Raw genomic sequence first — 19,823 nt, 5'->3', positions numbered from 1 at the left:
GGATTTATATGTTAAGTGAAAAAAGATGGAGAAAGGCAAATATCATGTGATATTACTTATATGTGAAATCTAAAAAATGATATAAGTGAAATTATTTACAAAATGGAAATAGACTCACAGACATAGAAAAATAAAACTTGTGATTATCAGAAAGGATGGTGGAGGGGGAGATAAATTAGGACTTAGGGATTGATATATACATGTGATTATTTATAAAATAGATAAATGACAAGGATCTACTGTATAGCACAGTATATTCAATGTCTTGTAATAACTTGTAATGGAAAAGGATCTGAAAAAGAGTACATTTATATGTATGTATGTATGTATAACTGAATCACTTTGTTGTACACCTGAAGCTGCTGCTGCTGCTGCTAAGTTGCTTCAGTCATGTCTGACTCTGTGCGACCCCACAGATGGCAGCCCACGAGGCTCCCTCGTCCCTGGGATTCTCCAGGCAAGAACCTGAAGCTACTACTACATTGTAAATTAACTATATACTTCAGTAAAAAGTAGTTAAAAAAGAACTCTGTGCAAGAAAAGTGTATTACATATAGTTTTAAAGTGTAGTATTCTATCTCTATGAGGTTAACGTTCTATTCAAGTCCTCTATAGATTCTGAATGCTAGACTTACCTGTTACTGACAGAAATGTCTGCTTAAAAATCTTTAGTATGATTATGCATTTATTTTTATTATTATTTCATTTTTGACTTTTTATATTTTGAAGCTATGTTTTTAAGTGAATGCAGATTTGGAATATTTATATCTTCCTGGTGAATTGAAACTCTTATCATTAAGAAACGTCCCTCTTTATCTCTAGTAATGCTTTTTGCCTTAAAGTCTACATTTCCAATATTAGTATTGCTTCAGAGTTATCCTTTTGGTTTGTGTTGGTGTGGTATATCTTTTTCTAGATCTTCAATTTTTTTTTGTGACCTTAAATTTTAGACATCTCATTTTAGCAGACTATCAGAATTGAAAGAATATCCAGAGTCACAATCTTTGTCTTTTAATTAATGACCTAAATTTATATTTTGGAAAATAATTTTACCTAAAATATGATATAAAACCTTGGAAACAGGGTGTAAATTAATACACCAAGCATTGAACTGAAAAATGGCATTAATATAGTGAAAGTGGCAAACCTGGGAGATGTTTTTTTCTGAATGTCTTTTTATTCACAATGATATAAACAGTATACTGCTACTGCTAAGTCACTTCAGTTGTGTCCGACTCTCTGTGACCCCATAGACAGCAGCCACCAGGCTTCCCTGTCCCTGGGATTCTCCAGACAAGAATACTGGAGTAGGTTGCCATTTCCTTCTCTAATGCATGAAAAGTGAAAAGTGAAAGTGAAGTCGCTCAGTCGTGTCCGACTCTTGGCGACCCCATGGACTGCAGCCTACCAGGCTCCTCCATCCATGGGATTTTCCAGGCAAAGTACTGGAGTGGGGTGCCATTGCCTTCTCCGATAAACAGTATAGAGCCTATGAAAAGTATTCAGAAAGTTCTAAGTATAAAAAGTAAAGAAGTCATTAGACAGTTTTGTCAACTCCTAGGTAACTACTTTACTTTCTCCCTTCTAGGGTCAATGCTACTACCAAGGATATATTGAAGGATATCCGAATTCTTATGTCACACTTAGCACGTGCTCTGGACTGAGGTTATGTATATTTTGTCCTTAATATGCAAACACCATAGTTGTGATATTTGGCTGCAGTGAACTGGTTAGTTTATTCTAAGTGTGGAGCTGGTGGAGGATTTCCATGTGGAGAATATTCCCATGTGGATATTCCCATCATACCACTGAATGATATATTCCTCTGAATATGTTTCTTCTCTTATTTCTACTCAATTCCCAGACAGACCAGAGACTTTTCACAACTTCCTTGAAAGTTTAGATTTCCTGGTGTCCTTGCTTTTTTTCTTTATTGTGGAAATGACAGATGAACATGTTTGACTACAACAAATTGGAAGAGCTAAGTTCTGGGTAGCTTTTTTTCAGTGAATATTTTTGTACCAGTTACTAGACTAGTGTTTGGAGATATAAAAATGCATAAACGAAGCATGCCTTTTCACACGGGAAATCATCTGCAGAGAGAGGAAGCACTTTTGTATAGACAAATAATAATTATTATAGTACTTACTCATTTTTTCTAGTAATATCACTGTCTTAAACTCTCTAAGAGTCGTAAAGTTTCCTCCTTTGTGCTTGGAGGGCTTTCCATTCTGTCAGGACATTCTTCATCTTCATTTTTGTAGTATAGGATCCTTGTTTTCACAAATGAATTTTACTTGGTGCTTTTTACATGGAATTCTAAAATTTGGTTTTTAGAGAATAGTCGCTAGAACTGTTACCTATATTCAGGGAAGAATACTTATAAAAGTTGTTTACTCTTTATTACTTAAATTTCTTATTCAGATTATGTACATAAACAAAATTCATAAATGCCTTATAATTACTGCTAAATTTTATTTTATGGATAAAATTGCTCATTATGTATCCTTTTGTTATACAAGCAATGTAATCATTATAGTGCAAAACAGATCAAAATTTTTACAGATTTCTATATGCTATTGCTTTCATTAAATCACTGACTTGGAGGACAGGGGAGTGACTTGATCACGTAATGCTGTGTACACAGTACTGCTGCATACCTAAGCAACTGATTATGTAATTTCTGATTTAATAATTTCAGCTATGTTTATAACCATAAAGAAAATTAGATGGATAGTTTGTTTTTGGAATTGGGAAAATTTTTATTTTTGGTCTCTTCAGAGTCATCTCCAAAATACAAAGACTGTGGGACAAAATACAGAGCCCAAAAACATTCTGTATCTTTTCTTTCTTCTCCTTCCCCTCTTTCCTTCCTCCTCCTCATCCTCTTTTTGGAATTCTGTCAGAGTTTTATAATATAAAATTAATTATAGAATTGGTTAAAATTAGAATTATAAAATAGAATTAAAATCAGTAAAATTTTGTCCTTAATTTTACAGAGGAATATTACAGTTCGAAAATGTTTCTTACGGAATTGAGCCTCTGGAATCTGCATTTGAATTTCAGCATCTTCTTTACAAACTAGGGAATGAAAAGAATGAATTTGCAGTTCTTACTGAAAATAAAGATACAGAACAAAACCCAATGGACTATAACATTTTTATAAGTGAAAAAGTGAGTTGTGTATGTTTTATTACTCTTTCAAGGCAGTTATTGTTTCTATTTATTTTTAAAGGAAATTTATTAACCCGTTAGATAGCTGTAGCTACTTTTCGTTAACATTCTCACCTTTTCTTAGCCTTAACAACTTCCTTTGAAACATACATTACCTTTTTCTCTTTGCAACAATCATTTACTTTTTATAAACTATGCATATTAGTGCATATTCAATATAAATGTTAAAAACTCACTTCCTGCTTTTATCTCTGTATTCCTGGAAATTATCAATTAATCAAATATTTATGAAATCTGCATTTATAACCAAGAAATCAGCATTAATTAAATTATAGATATAATTAAAATGTCATAAGTTGAATTGCCATGTATGGCCAATGTAAATTGTTCACCTGTATAACTGCATGTTTTGGTCCTCACAAAAGTAGTTATGAAAGAGAAAATATTTTTGCCAAGTAAAAGTGGCATTAATATGCATAGTTTATACAAGAAGTATATGGAAGTGTTCACAATATATGTTCTCCTTGGCTTCTGTCAGTTTTTTTTTAAAAAAAATAGACCAAACTCATCAGAATTTAGCCAGACATGTAAAAATTAAGACATTTTTCAACCTCTCTTGCACCTAGGTAGAATTTTGTGACAAAGTTATAGATACTGACATGTGACAGATGTAATGTGTCACATCTAGATAGAGTATACACGTTACATCTGTCACATGTCAGTATCTATAACTTTGTCACAAAATTCTACCTAGGTGCAAGAGAGGTTGAGAAATGTCTTAATTTTTACATGTCTGGCTAAATTCTGATGAGTTTGGTCTATTTTTTTTAAAAAAAAAACTGACAGAAGCCAAGGAGAACATATATTGTGAACACTTCCATATACTTCTTGTATACCTGTGGCGGATTCATTTTGATATTTGGCAAATCTAATACAGTTATGTAAAGTTTAAAAAAAAAAAAAAAAAAAAAAACTTAAAAAAAAAAAAAAAAAAAAGAAAGCTTATCCTCTTCTTTTTGCCCTTTCCTGCTGGCTGCAGTGTGAACATATTGGTACATCCTAGTCCACAATGATGGCAATGATACTGTACGTAGCGGAGCAGTAAGGTAGAATGAACCTTGCTCCTGAGGAATTTTTAAGACTAAATCACCATGCCTCTTCAGTCTTTTAATATAAGAGAGAAATAAACTCCAATTTGTTTAATCCATTATTCTTGTGTCTCTGTTATAGCTTCTAATCCTATATCCAAAATAATACAGGTCTGAAATGTACAATGAAATGTACATGGAGTGCCAAAGTATTCAATGCTATCACACAAACACATATATATTTTAAAATGAAATTTTATTTACTAAATATGAACAATTTTATTTTCATTCTAAGAATTTAGGAGAGTAATCTATAATGGCTTAGATTAACCAGTATGGTGGACATTGTTGGTGTTCTGGCCAAATTCTGTCAGATCCTTTTTTACTGTATTTTTGTATAGTGGGACATTTTGTCTTTGGTTGTGCTTTTTAAATATCTAAAATATGTTACTATATTTTAAAAGCTATTTTTACTTAAAAATTTTCTTCCAGTTTTCTTGAGGTATAATTGGCAGTGTGTTGGTATAAGGTATAGAGCATAATAATTTGATAAATATATTGTGAAATGATCACTGCGATAAATAGTTAACATCTATCACAATATATAGTGTACAATTTTCTTTTTTTGTGCTGAGAACTTTTAAGATTAATTCTCTTAGAAACTTTCAAATATACATTGAAGTATTGTTAATTATAATCACCATGATGTGTATTCTATTTCCAGAACTTATTTATCTTATAATGGAAATTTATACTTTTTGATCACCTTCACCCATTTATCCCACTTCACAGTACCTACCTCTGGCAACCACCAACCTTTTTTCTGTACCTATGAGTCTGGTATTTTGTATTTGTTTTCTTCCCTAAGATTCCACATATAAGTGAGATCATATGGTATTTGTCTTGCTTTGTCTGACATTTCCTTTAGCAAAATGCTCTCAAGGTCCAATCATGTTGATGCAATGGCAAGGTTTCCTTCGTTTTAATGGCCAGTAACATTCCTTTGTGTGTGTGTGTGTGTGTGTGTGTATGTATGTATGTATGCATGCACCAAGTTTCTTTATCCATTCATCAATTGATGGACATTTAGGTTATTTTCATGTATTAACTGTTCTAAATAATATTGCATTGAACATGGGGGTGCAGATAATCTCTTCAAGATGGTGATTTTTGTTTCCTTGGGATAAAGACCCAGAAGTGGAATTGCTGGATAATGGTAGTTTTTTCAATTTTTAAAATTTTTATTGGAGTTTAGTTCGTTTACAATGTTGAAATAGATTCAAGGGTACAGCAAAGTGATTCAGTTATACATATGTATGCATATATTCTTTTTCAGATTCTTTTCCGTTATAGGTTACTAGAAGAATTGAATATACTTCCCTGTTCATTTATATCACCTTTTTAGATCCACATATAAATGATATCATGTGATATTTGTTTTTCTCTGACTTACTTCACTTAAAGTGATAATCCCTACATCCATCCATGTTGTTGCAGATGACATTATTTCATTCTTTTTTTTTTTGGCTCACTAATATTCCTTTATATACATATAACACATCTTCTTTATCCATTCATTTGTTTATGGATATTTAGGTTGCTTCCATGTCTTGGGTATTGTAAATAGTGCTGCTCTGAACACTGGGGTGCATGTATCTTTTTGAATGAGAGTTTTTATCTTTTGTGGATATATGCTGAGCAGTGGAATTTGCTGGATCATATGGTAACTCTGTTTTTACTTTTTAAAGGAATCTCCATACTGTTTATTCTCCATAGTGGCTGTATCAGTTTACATTGCTAGCAACAGTGTAAGAGGGTTCTCTTTTCTCCATACCCTCTCCAGAATTTGTTATTTGTAGACTTCTTAATGATGGCCATTCTGACCAGTGTGAGGTAGTACCCCTTTTCAGTTTTGATTTGCATTTCGATTAGGATGTTGATCATCTTTTCATGTGCCTATTGGTGATCTTTATGTCTTCTTTGGAGAAAGGTTTATTTAGGTCTTCTTCCCATTTTTTTGATTGAGTTGTTTTTGTTAATATTGCTCTCTATGAGCTATTTGTACATTTTAGAGATTAATCCCTTGTTGGTTTCATTGTTTACAAATATTTTTCCCATTTCATAGGTTGTCTTTTTGTTTTGTTTATTGTTTCCTTTGCTGTGCAAAAGTTTATAAGCTTAGAAGTTTGATTAGGTCCCAATTGTTTATTTTTGTTTTTATTTCCATTACTCTAATAAATGGCTCCAAAAAGATACTGCTTTGATTTGTGTCAAAGAGTGTCATGCCTGTGTTTTTCTCTAGAAGTGTTACAGTACCCAGTCTTACATTTAGGTCTTTAATCCGCTGTAAATTTATTTTTGTGAATGTGTTGTTAGAGAATGTTCTAATTTCATTGTTTTACATGCAGCTGTCCAGTTTTCCTGGCACCGCTTATTGAAGAGACTGTCTTTTCTCTGTCTTATATTCTTGCTTCCATTGTCCTAGATTAATTGACCATAAGTGCATGGGTTTATTTCTGGGTTTTCTATTCTGTTCCATTAATCTATATGTCTATTTTTGTGCCAGTATCATACAGTTTTGATTATGTAACTTTGTAGTATAATCTGAGGACAGAATGTGATTTCCTCCAGCTCCGTTTTTCTTTCTCAAGATTGTTTTGTCTACTCAGGGTCTTTAGTATTTCCATATGAATTAAAAATTTTTTGTTGTAATTCTGTATAAAATGTCTTGGTGATTTCATAGGGATTACACTGAATTGCCTCAGGCAATATGTTCATTTTGACAGTATTGATTCTCCCAGTGTAAGACCATGGTATATCTTTCCATCTGTTTGTTCTGTCTTCAAGTTCTTTCATTAGCATCTTAAAGATTTTGGAATACAAGTCTTTTGACTTCTCAGGTAGGTTTATTCTTAGGTATTTTATTCTTTTTCATGTGGTGGTTAATAGGACTGTTGCCTTAATTTCTTTCCTAATCTTTTGTTGTTAGTATATAAAATGTAACATTTCTGTGTATTAATTTTGTATCTTATAATTTTACAAAATTCATTCATGAGCTCAAATAGTTTTCTGGTAGTGTCTTTAAGATTTTCTATGAATAGTAACATGTCATCTGGAGACAGTGACAGTTTTACTTCTCTTCAAAGTTAGGTTACGTTTATTTCTTTTTATTCTCTGATTGCTGTGATCAAGACTTCCAAAATCATGTTGAATATAAGTGGTATGAGTGGACATCTTTCTCTTGTTCCTGATCCTACAGGGAGTGTGTCCAGCTTTTCACCACTGAATATATGTTAGCTGTGGATTTGTCATAGTGAAATTGCTCAGTTGTGTCCAACTCTTTGCGACCCCATGGGCTGTAGCCTACCAGGCTCCTCCGTCCATGGGCTTTTTCAGGAAAGAATACTGGAGTGGGTTGCCATTTCCTTCTCCAGGAGATATTCCCAACTCAGGGATTGAACCTAGGTCTCTCACATTGTAGGCAGATGCTTTACTGTCTGAGCCAAATTTGTCATATATGGTCTTTATTATGTTGAGGTAGAAAAGATTCTCTATGCTCAATTTCTGGAGAGTTTGCTTTAAATCATAAATCAATGTTGAATTTTATCAAAACCCTTTTCTACATCTATTGAGATGATCATAAGTTTTTATCTTCAGTTTGTTAATGTCATATATCACACTGCTTGATTTGCAAGTATTGAAAACTCGTTAGTCTCCCTGGAGTAAATCTCACTTGATCATGATGTATGATTCTTTTAATATGTCATTGGATTTGGTTTGCTGGTGTTTTGTTGAGGATTTTTGCATCAATGTTCCATGGTAGTCTAGTGATTAAGACTCCTTGCTTTCTGTGCAGGTGGTGCAGGTTCAACCCCTGGTCAGGGAACTAAGATACCATATGCTGCATTGTGTGGCCAAAAACTTAAGTCTAGGATCAGCTGACTTCACAGGATAATTCTACCAAACATTTAGTGAAGAGTTAACATGTATCCTTCTGAAACTATTCCAAAAAGTTGCGAAGGAAAGAACACTTCCAAACTCATTCTATGAGGCCACGATCACCCTGATACTAAAACCAAGCAGAGATACAGTAAAAGAAAATTACAGGCCAATATTGCTGATGAACATTGATGCTTTTGTTTGGAGTTTTAAAATTGCTGATTTAACTTTATTATTTATTTATTTTTTTGATTTAACTTTAATACTTATGGTTGTTTGGTTTATATTTTCTGTTTCTTCCTGGTTTAGTCTTGAAAGATTGTGCCTTTCTAATAATTTATCTGTTTTTTTTAGGCTTTCTATTTTATTGATGTTTAATTGCTCTTAGTAGTCTCTTATGATCCTTTGTATTTCTCTGGTGTCAATTGTAACTTCTCTTTTTTAATTTCTGATTTTATTCATTTGGACACTCTCCCTTTTTTCTTGATGAGTTTGGCTAAAGGTTTATCAATTTTGTTCATCTTTTCAAAGAGTCAGCTTTTAGTTTCACTTTCTATTTCATTTATTTTGCTCTGATCTTTATGAATTCTTCCCTTACACTAACTTTGGATTTTATATGGTGGTCTTTCTCTAATTGCTTTAGGTGTAATATTCTGTTGTTTATTTGAGATTTCTCTTGTTTCCTGAGGTAAACTTGCATTGCTGTAAACTGGCTTCTTAGAACTACTTTTGCTGCATTTACAGGTTTTGGATCCTTATGTTTTCATTTTCATTTCTCTTTTTGTATCCTTGTGTTTTCATTTGTTTCTACATACATTTTGATTTTCTCTTTGATCTCTTCAGTGATCCATTGGTTGTTTAGTAGCATACTGTTTACCTTCTATGTGTTTTTGTTTTTGTAGTGTTTTTCTTATAGTTGATTTCTAGTCTCATTGAATTGTGGTCAGAAAAGATGCCTGTTACTTTGATTTACTAAGGCTTGTTTTGTGGCATACCATGTGATCTATCCTGTAGAGTGTTCCATATGCACTTGAAAAGAACATGTATTCTGTTCTTTCAGATGGAATGCTCTATATATATCAATTAGGTTCATTTGGTCTGTTGTGTTATGTAAGGCTTATGTTTTCCTTATTGATTTTCTGTCTGGATGATCTGTTTCTTGATATAAGTGGGGTGTTGAAGTTCCCTACTACACTTGTATTACAGTTGATTTCTCCTTTTATATCTGTTAATATTTGTCATATATTGAGGTGCTCCTATGTTCAGTTCAGTTCAGTGGCTCAGTCGTGTCTGACTCTTTGCGACCCCATGAATCGCAGCACGCTAGGCCTCCCTGTCCATCACCAACTCCCAGAGTTCACTCAGACTCAAGTCCATCGAGTCAGTGATGCCATCCAGCCATCTCATCCTCTGTCGTCCCCTTCTCCTCCTGCCCCCAATCCCTCCCAGCATCAGAGTCTTTTCCAATGAGTCAACTCTTCACATGAGGTGGCCAAAGTACTGGAGTTTCAGCTTCAGCATCATTCCCTCCAAAGAAATCCCAGGGCTGATCTCCTTCAAAATGGACTGGTTGGATCTCCTTACAGTCCAAGGGACTCTCAAGAGTGTTCTCCAACACCACAGTTCAAAAGCATCAATTCTTTGGCGCTCAGCTTTCTTCATAGTCCAACTCTCACATCCATACATGACCACAGGAAAAACCATAGCCTTGACTAGACGGACCTTTGTTGGCAAAGTAATGTCTTTGCTTTTCAATATGCTTTCTAGGTTGGTCATAACTTTCCTTCTAAGGAGTAAGCATCTTTTAATTTCATGGCTGCAGTCACCATCTGCAGTGATTTTGGAGCCCCCCAAAATAAAGTCTGACACTGTTTCCACTGTTTCCCCATCTATTTCCCATGAAGTGATGGAACCAGATGCCATGATCTTCGTTTTCTGAATGTTGAGTTTTAAGCCAACTTTTTCACTCTCTTCTTTCAGCTTCATCAAGAGGCTTTTTAGTTCCTCTTCACTTTCTGCCATAAGTAAGGGTGGTGTTATCTGCATATCTGAGGTTATTGATATTTCTCCTGGCAATCTTGATTTCAGCTTGTGCTTCTTCCAGCCTAGCGTTTCTCATGATGTAATCTGCATATAAGTTAGGCACATATATATTTATAATTTTATATCTTCATATTATATTGATCCCTTGATTATTATGTAGTGTCCTTTTTTGGTTCCCTGTAACAATTTTTATTGTAAGTTTGTTTCTAAATGGGTCTATTTCATCTGATATAAGTATTGCTATTTAAGCTTTCTTTTGATTTCCATTTGTGGAATATGTTTTTCAATCCCCTCACTTTCAGTTTGTGTGTCTCTCTAGATCTGAAGCAAGACTCTTGTAAACAGCACTTATATAGGTCTTGTGTTTGTATCTATTCAATTGCTGTATGTGTTTTGGTTAGAACACTTAATTTCTTTGCATTTAAGATAATTATCAATATTAATGTTCCTGTTGCCATTTTGTTAATTGTTTTTGGATTTGTTTTGTAAATCTTTTTTTCCTTTTTCCTCTTTTGTACTCTCCTCTTGTGTTTTGATGACTGTTGAGTATTTTTAGTTGTATGTTTAGAATTTGTTTTCTTTTTTGTATGTATATCTATTATGGATTTTTGTCTGTGGGTCAGTTAGTTCAGTTCCTCAGTTGTGTCTGACTCTTTGCAACCCCATGGACTGCAGCACGCCAGGCTTCCCTGTCCATCACCAACTCCCAGAGCTTGCTCAAACTCATGTTCATTGCATTGGTGATGCCATCCAAGCATCTCATCCTCTGTTGTCCCCTTCTCCGCCTGCCTTCAATCTTTCCCAGCATCAGGGTCTTTTCTAATGAGTCAGTTCTTCACATCAGGTGGCCAAAGTGTTGGAGGTAACATGAGGTCTGTGTATATATGTGATTATTTCATGTTGCTGATACCTTAATTTTAAATGCATTTAAATAAACTTGCATTTGTACTCTCTTCTCACAATTACTATTTTCAGTATCACATTTTTACATTTGATTGTTTTGTGTATCTCTCAACTGCTCTTTGTTGATGCAGATGATTTTACTTTTGTCTTTTAACCTTCCCAGTTACTCTGTGTATGTATGAGTTCCTACCTTTACTGTATGTTTGCCTTTGCCGATGAACTTATTTTGTAATTTTCTTATTTCTAGTTGTAGCCTTTTATTTATTTATTTATTTTGTCTAGAAAAGTTCCTTTACCATTTGTTGTAAAACTGGTTTGACTGTGCTGATTTCTTTTCATTTTTACTTGTCTGTAAACCCTTTGATTTCACCATCAAATCTGAATGAAAGTCTTGCTTGGTAGCATACTCTTAGTTTTAGCTTTTTCCTTTTTATCACTTTAAATATATGGTGCCAATTTTTTCGCGGCCTGAAGAGTTTCTGCAGAAAAATCAGCTAATAGCCTTAAGGGAGTGCTCTTATATTAGTTGATTTTCTTTTCCTCTTGCTGCTTTTACTGTTTTCTCTTTATGTTCATTTTTTTCCATTTTGATTATAATATGTCTTGGTTTGTTCCTTTTTGGGTTAATCCTGTATGATAGTCTCTGTGCTTCACCGTTTCATTCTTCAGCTTTCAGAAGTTTTCAGCTATTATTTTTTGAAATATTTGTCAGGCTTTTTCTCTCTGTGATCTTCTGGGACCCCTATAATGTGAATATTAGTGTTCTTGGTATTGCCCCAGAGATCTTTTAAACTGTCTTCATTTCTTTTCATTCTTTTTTTCTTTCTGGTCATCACCAGTGAGTTCTTCTACTCTCTTCCAGCTCACTGATCAATTCCTCTGTATCATTTAATCTACTATCAGTTCAGTTCAGTTCAGATGCTCAGTTGTGTCCGACTCTTTGCAGCCCCATGAATTGCAGCACGCCAGGCCTCCCTGTCCATCACCAACTCCCAGAGTTCACTCAAACTCATGTCCATCGAGTCAGTGATGCCATCCAGCCATCTCATCATCTGTCGTCCCCTTCTCCTCCTGCCCCCAATCCCTCCTAGCATCAGGGTCTTTTCCAATGAGTCAACTCTTCACATGAGGTGGCCAAAGTACTGGAGTTTCAGCTTCAGCATCAGTCCTTCCAAAGAACACCCAGGACTGATGTCCTTCAGAATGGACTGATTGGATCTCCTTGCAGTCTAAGGGACTCTCAAGAGTCTTTTCCAGCACCACAGTTCAAAAGCATCAGTTCTTCAGCGCTCAGCTTTCTTCACAGTCCAACTCTTACATCCATACATGACCACTGGAAAAACCATAGCCTTGACTAGACAGACCTTTCTTGGCAATGTAATTTCTCTGCTTTTGAATATGCTATCTAGGTTGGTCATAACTTTCCTTCCAAGGAGTGAGTGTCTTTTAATTTCATGGCTGCAATCACCATCTGCAGTGATTTTGGTGCCCCCCAAAATAAAGTCTGACACTGTTTCCACTGTTTCCTCATCTATTTCCCATGAAGTGATGGGACCAGATGCCATGATCTTCGTTTTCTGAATGTTGAGCTTTAAGCCAACTTTTTCACTCTCCTCTTTCACTTTCATCAAGAGGCTTTTTAGTTCCTCTTCACTTTCTGCCATAAGTAAGGGTGGTGTCATCTGCATATCATATTTCTCCTGGCAATCTTGATTTCAGCTTGTGCTTCTTCCAGCCCAGCGTTTCTCATGATATACTCTACATATAAGTTAAATAAGCAGGGTGAAAATATACAGCCTTGACATACTCCTTTTCCTATTTGGAACCAGTCTGTTGTTCCATGGCCAGTACTAACTGTTGCTTCCTGACCTGCATATAGGTTTCTCAAGAGGCAGGTCAGGTGGTCTGGTATTCCTATCTCTTTCAGAATTTTCCACAGTTTATTGTGATCCACACAGTCAAAGGCTTTGGCATAGTCAATAAAGCAGAAATACATGTTTTTCTGGAACTCTCTTCCTTTTTCGATGATCCAGCGGATGTTGGCAATTTGGTCTCTGGTTCCTCTGCCTTTTCTAAAACCAGCTTGAACATCAGGAAGTTCACGGTTCACATATTGCTGAAGCCTGGCTTGGAGAATTTTGAGCATTACTTTACTAGCATGTGAGATGAGTGCAATTGTGCGGTAATTTGAGCATTCTTTGGCATTGCCTTTCTTTGGGATTGGAATGAAAACGGACCTTTTCCAGTCGTGTGGCCACTGCTGAGTTTTCCAAATTTGCTGGCCTATTGAGTGCAGCACTTTCACAACATTCTCTTTCAGGATTTGGAATAGTTCAACTGGAATTGCATCACCTCCACTAGGTTTGTTCATAGTGATGCTTTCTAAGGCCCACTTGACTTCACATTCCAGGATGTCTGGTTCTAAGTGAGTGACCATACCATCCTGTTTCTCTGGGTCATGAAGATCTTTTTTGTATAGTTCTTCTGTGTATTCTTGCCACCTCTTCTTAATATCTTCTGCTTCTGTTAGGTCCATACCATTTCTGTCCTTTATCAAGCCCATCTTCGCATGAAATGTTCCTTTGGTATCTCTAATTCTCTTGAAGAGATCTCTAGTCTTTCCTATTCTGTTGTTTTCCTCTGTTTCTTTGCACTGATAGCTGAGGAAGGCTTTCTTATCTCTCCTTGCTGTTCTTTGAAACTTTTCATTCAGATGCTTGTATCTTTCCTTTTCTCCTTTGCTTTTCACTTCTCTCCTTTTCACAGCTATTTGTAAGGCCTCCCCAGACAGCCATTTTGCTTTTTTGCTTTTCTTTTCCACGGGGATGGTCTTAATCCCTGTCCCTGTTCAATGTAATGAACCTCAGTCCATAGTTCATCAGGTACTCTATTTATCAGATCTAGCCCCTTAAATCTGTTTCTCTCTTCCACTGTATAATCATAAAGGATTTGATTTAGGTCATACCTGAATGGTCTAGTGGTTTACCCTACTCTCTTCAATTTAAGTCTGAATTTGGCAATAAGGAGTTCATGATCTGAGCCACGGTCATCTCCTGGTCTTGGTTTTGCTGACTGTATAGAGCTTCTCCATCTTTGGCTGGAAAGAATATAATCAATCTGATTTCGGTGTTGACCATCTGTTGATGTCCATGTGTAGAGTCTTCTCTTGTGTTGTTGGAAGAGGGTGATTGCTATGACCAGTGCGTTCTCTTGGCAAAACTCTATTAGTCTTTGCCCTGCTTCATTCTGTACTCCAAGGCCAAATTTGCCTGCTGCTCCATGTAACTCTTGACTTCCTACTTTTGCATTCCAGCCCCCTATAATGAAAAGGACATCTTTTTTGGGTGTTAGTTCTAGAAGGTCTTGTAGGTCTTCATAGAACTGTTCAACTTCAGCTTCTTCAGCATTATTGGTTGGGGCATGGACTTGGATTACTGTGATATTGAATGGTTTGCCTTGCAAACGAACAGAGATCATCCTGTCGTTTTTGAGATTGCATCCAAGTACTGCATTTCAGACTCTTTTGTTGACCAGGATAGGTACTCCATTTCTCTTAAGGGATTCCTGCCTGCAGTAGTAAATATAATGGTCATCTGAGTTAAATTCACCCATTCCAGTCCACTTTAGTTCACTGATTCCTAGAATGTCGATGTTCACTCTTGCCATCTCCTGTTTGACTACTTCCAATTTGCCTTGATTCATGGACCTGACATTCCAGGTTCCTATGCAATATTGCTCTTTACAGCATCGGTCCTTGCCTCTATCACCAGTCACATCCACACCTGGGTATTGTTTTTGCTTTGGCTCCATCCCTTCATTCTTTCTGGAGTTATTTCTCTACTCATCTCCAGTAGTATATTGGGCACCTACCAACCTGGGGAGTTCCTCTTTTAGTATCCTATCATTTTGCCTTTTCATACTGTTCATGGGATTCTCAAGGCAAAAATACTGAAGTGGTTTGCCATTCTCTTCTCCAGTGGACCACATTCTGTCAGACCTCTCCACCATGACCTGCCTGTCTTGGATGGCCCCACAGGGCATGGCTTAGTTTCATTGAGTTAGACCGGGCTGTGGTCTGTGTGATATGGTTTAAGTGTGTCTGCCCTCCGATGCCCTCTTGCAACACTTACTGTCTCACTTGGTTTTCTCTTACCTTGGATGTGGGATATCTCTTAATGGCTGCTCCAGCAAAGCGCAGCCGCTGCTCCTTACCTTGGATGAGGGGTATCTCCTCATAGCCGTCCCTCCTGACCTTGAACGTGGAGTGGCTCCTCTTGGCCCTCCTGCACCCGTGCAGCCACTGCTCCTTGGACATTCAGTTATTCTTCACCTCTGGTCATTCTTTCTTTCTTTCTTTCTTTTTTTTTTACCTCTTTGTTAAGAACTTCTAACTTCTTGCTCTGTGCATCTATTGTCCTCCTCAGTTCTTTGGTCACATTATAGTCATTCTTCTGCCCTCTTTCTTGGGTGGGTTGTCTGTTTCTACTTCACTTAGTTCTTTTGAAATTTTATCTTGTTCCTTCTACTGGAATGTATTTTTTTTGCTTTGTTTTTTTTAAATCTAAATTGCTATTTGTGTTTTTATGTATGTGGTAGGTTGGTTACATTTCTCAACTTTGGAGAACTGGCCTTCTGTAGGGGATGTCATATGCATTCCAGGTCTTAAGTAGGTCTTGTTGCTAATGTGTCAAGATTGCAGCCACTAGTAGCAGTGTTCACATGGTTGAATGTTTCCAAATATGCCTACTATCAGCAGTTATATCACCAGTGCGAGCTGCAGCCGTCCCCTGCTTATTGAGACTCTCCAGGATCAGTAGGTGGGTCTAGCTTAGGCACCTGTCATATTCTTTTGCCCTGGGTCCTGGTGCACGTAAGATTTTGTGTGTGCTCTTGGGACTCACATCTCTTTATCCCCTAGTCCTGTGAAGATCCTGAAATTAAGCTCCACTCTACTTCAAAGCAAAATGCTTTGAAGGGGCTCATTTTCCCAGTGCTGGATTTCTAGTGCTGCTTCCCAGACTAGGGAGCTTGACATGGGGCTCAAGAACTCTTATTCCCATGGGATAATCTGTGTAGTATAATTATTTTCCAGTTTGTAGGTTGCTGTAAGTTTCATTATTTTGTGAGTTTGCTCCTCCTACCTGTCTCTTTGGTTCCTTCTTGATATTTTTAGTTGTAGAAGATCCTTTCTGGTAAGTTCTAATCTTTTTCATGCATGATTATTCTGAAGATAGTTGTGATTTTGATGTGGTTGTGGGAGGAAGTGAGCTCAGGATCTATTTACTCTTCCATCTTGATAAAAGCTCTGTTCTCTAATTTCTATTTCATATTTCATCCTTTTGGTAGATTTGGTTTTAGTTTGCTCCTGTTTATCTAGTTTCTTCAGGTATGAAGTTAAGTTAGGCATTTATATTACAATTTTTCTTCTGTTTTAATTGTATCTCAAATGTTTTGATATGTTACCTTTTTATCTTCATCGTTTCAAAGTTATTTTCTTATCACTAATTAGTACACTTTCTTTTCAACTAAAATAAGTCCCTTTAAAATTTCTTGTCGGACTGGTTTAATATTGATGAACTCTTTTATTTTTATTTGTCTGTAAAACTTCAAAGCTTTATCATTCAGAGTTGAAGAAGAGATAGTTAGAATTTTTTTCTAGCATCCTGAATATATTGTGGTATTCTTTTCTGGCCTGCAGAGTTTTTTGCTGAAAAATTGCTAATAGTGTTATAGCAATTCCCTTGTATGTAAAACATTTTCTCTTGCGGCTCTTACTTTTGACATTAAAATTATAATGTGCTTTGGAGTGGGGATCTTTGCATTTTTAAAAAAATGGGCTTCCCTAGTCCAAATGTCTGTTTTCTTACCCATATTAGGGAAGTTTTCAATCATTGTCTCTACAGACAAAATTTCTACCCCTTTTTCTTCTACTTCTAGGACTTCTGTAAATGCAAATGTTTGTTACCTTATTATTTTGTAGCCCCTTATGCTATCTTTCCTATTTTAAATTCTCTCTTCTTTTTGTTTCTCTTATTGAGTTTCACTGCATTTTCTTTGGGTTGACTGAGTTTTTTTCTTCTGCTTCACCTACTCCACTGTTGACCCTTTCTACTGTATTTTTCACTTGTTATTGTATTCTACAGTTCTGTGACTACTCTTTGATAATTTCTTATATTTTCTCTCTGTGTTAAAGTTCTCACTATATTCATTGACTCATCTCTCCAGTTCAGTGAGCATCTTTAAGACAAGTACTTTAAACTCTTTATCAGGTAAATTACCTGTCTCCATTTCACTGAGTTTTTTTTTTATGAGTTTTCTATCTTGTTCTTCCAATTGGAACACAGTCCTCTGTTTTTTCATCTTGCTTGACTTTCTGTGTTGGTTTTTATACAGTAGATGAAAAACCACCTCTCCTAATCTTGGCGTGTCCTTGTGTAAGAGTGCAACTTGTTGTTCAACCCTGCTCCAGCTCTTTGTCATCTCTCAAAACTTTGTGCTTATCCAAGTAGCATATTAGTGTCTTGAAGGGGAGATTCTTAGTACTTAGATTCTGGTTGTTTGGAAACTAGATCCTCAAGCAGCTGCTTTCAAAAGTATGCACATGTATATAGTCCTGTGGGATTGCAAGTGTACGGACTGTTCTCCAGGATATCTAGCAGTGTTTCCTTAGCAGCAGTCATAAAATCTGGGGCTTCAAATAAGTGTATATGCTCTTTTCTGGGAGATATTGGAGAGCTGGAGCAAGGCAAAGGGAGTGTGCCAAGATGGTGTCCACAGACTGCATTCCTTGAGAGAAGCTCTGTCATTTGCACTGGATGTGTGCTAAACCTGAAGCCTTCCTCAGTATGTTATCTACACAGTGCTCTGGGATTTGCAGCTTGCCAAGAGCCATCCTTCAATAGTTGCAGTCCTTTGTGTCTCAGAAATGCAAGCCCCCTAGCCACCAGAGCCAGGCAATCAAGGAGCATTCCCTGGAGGGCAGCTTCAAAAACTGGGGTAATACTTTTAAAAACTAGGGCAGATGGAGCACTCAAAGATAGCACTCACCCTCTGAAGGGTCTGGGAAACATTACACTTAGCCGATAGATGTGCATGTAATTAGAAGTCTGCCTCTCAGGCTGCAGCGTTGATGATTATCTAAGAGGCCTCCATAACAGAAAGACTGTTGAAACTAATAAACGAATTCAGTAAACTTGCAGGATACAAAACAAATGTACAGAAATCTGTTGTGTTTCTATACACCACTAATAAACTGTCAAAAGTAGAAATAAAACACCCATTTACAATGCATCAAAAAGGATATAATACCTAGGAATAAATTTAACCAAGGAAGTGAAAGAACTCTATATTGAAAATTACAAGATACAGATGAAAGAAATGGAAGAAGACAGAAACAAATGGAAAGATATTCCATGCTCATGGGTTGGGAGAATCAAGGTTGTTAAAATTTCCATACTACCCAAAGCAATCTACATATTCAGTGCAATCCCTATAAAATTCCCATGGTATTTTTCAAAGAAACAGGAAAATAATCCTTAAGTTTGTATGGAACTACAATCACCAAATAACAAAGCAATCTTGAGAAAGGAAACAAAGCTGGAGTCTTCAAACTCTCTGATTTCAGAGTATATTACAAAGCTATATTCATTAAAATAATATTATACTGACATGAAAAGATATACCCAGATCAGGGGAACAGACTATAAATAAACCCAACAGACAGACATAAACCCAAATATGTATGGTTAATAAATTTATGACAGAAGAACCAAAAATATATGATGGAGAAAGGACAGACTTTTCAATAAACGGTATTAGGAAAACTGGACAGTGACATACAAAAGAATGAATGGATAACTTTTATACAATACACAAAATAAACTCAAAATGGATTAAAGACTTGAATATAAGACCTGAAATCATAATTCTTCTTAGTAGAAGATAAATGCACTAACTTGAAAACATATATGCACGCCTGTGTTCACTGAAGCATTATCTGCAGTAGCAAAAATATGAACCAATCTGAGTATCTGTATAAGTAATGATTAAATAAATTGTTATGTACATTTATCAATATAGTGGAATGTTATTCAGCCTTAAGAAGAAAGTGCTGCCATTTTTGGCAATATGGATGAATCTTGAGGATGTTAAAACTCAACATTGAAAAAACGAAGATCATGGCATCCAGTCCCATCACTTCATGGCAAATAGATGGGGAAACAATGGAAACAGTGAAAGACTTTATTTTCTTGGGCTCCAAAATCACTGCATCTATGAAATTTAAAGACGCTCCTTGGAAGAAAAGCTATGACCTACCTAGGCAGCATATTAAAAAGTAGAGACATTACTTTGCCGACAAAATCCATCTAGTCAAAGCTATGGTTTTTCCAGTAGTCTTGTTTGGTTGTGAGGGTTGGACAATAAAGAAAGCTGAGTGCTGAAGAATAGATGCTTTGAACCGTGATGTTGGAGAAGACTCTTGAGAGTCCCTTGGACAGCAAAGAGATCAAACCAGTCAATCCTAAAAGGCAATCAATCCTGAACATTCATTGGTAGGACTGGTTTTGAAGCTGAAACTCCAATACTTTGGCCACCTGATGCAAAGAGCGGACTCATTGGAAAAGACCCTGATGCTGGAAAAGATTGAAGGCAGGAGAAGGGGACAACAGAGGGCGA

At 36.1% G+C, this 19,823-nt stretch overlaps 1 protein-coding gene across 1 annotated transcript in view; it reads left to right on the top strand.

The window, feature by feature from the left end:
* Positions 1–19,823, top strand: part of ADAM32 (ADAM metallopeptidase domain 32) — a 177,634-nt gene that overhangs the window by 28,734 nt on the left and 129,077 nt on the right. Inside the window, exons 5-6 of the mRNA XM_055567028.1 lie at positions 1,589–1,665; positions 3,000–3,174. Of these exons, the coding sequence (XP_055423003.1) occupies positions 1,589–1,665; positions 3,000–3,174 (252 nt within the window). The remainder of the gene's footprint in view (positions 1–1,588; positions 1,666–2,999; positions 3,175–19,823) is intronic.

The sequence above is a fragment of the Bubalus kerabau genome, chromosome 2 (genome assembly GCF_029407905.1).
Source record: "Bubalus kerabau isolate K-KA32 ecotype Philippines breed swamp buffalo chromosome 2, PCC_UOA_SB_1v2, whole genome shotgun sequence".
Taxonomy (NCBI): domain Eukaryota; kingdom Metazoa; phylum Chordata; class Mammalia; order Artiodactyla; family Bovidae; genus Bubalus; species Bubalus kerabau.
The sequence above is the reverse complement of the archived record's forward strand: the minus strand, read 5'-3'. Positions and strand labels throughout refer to the sequence as shown.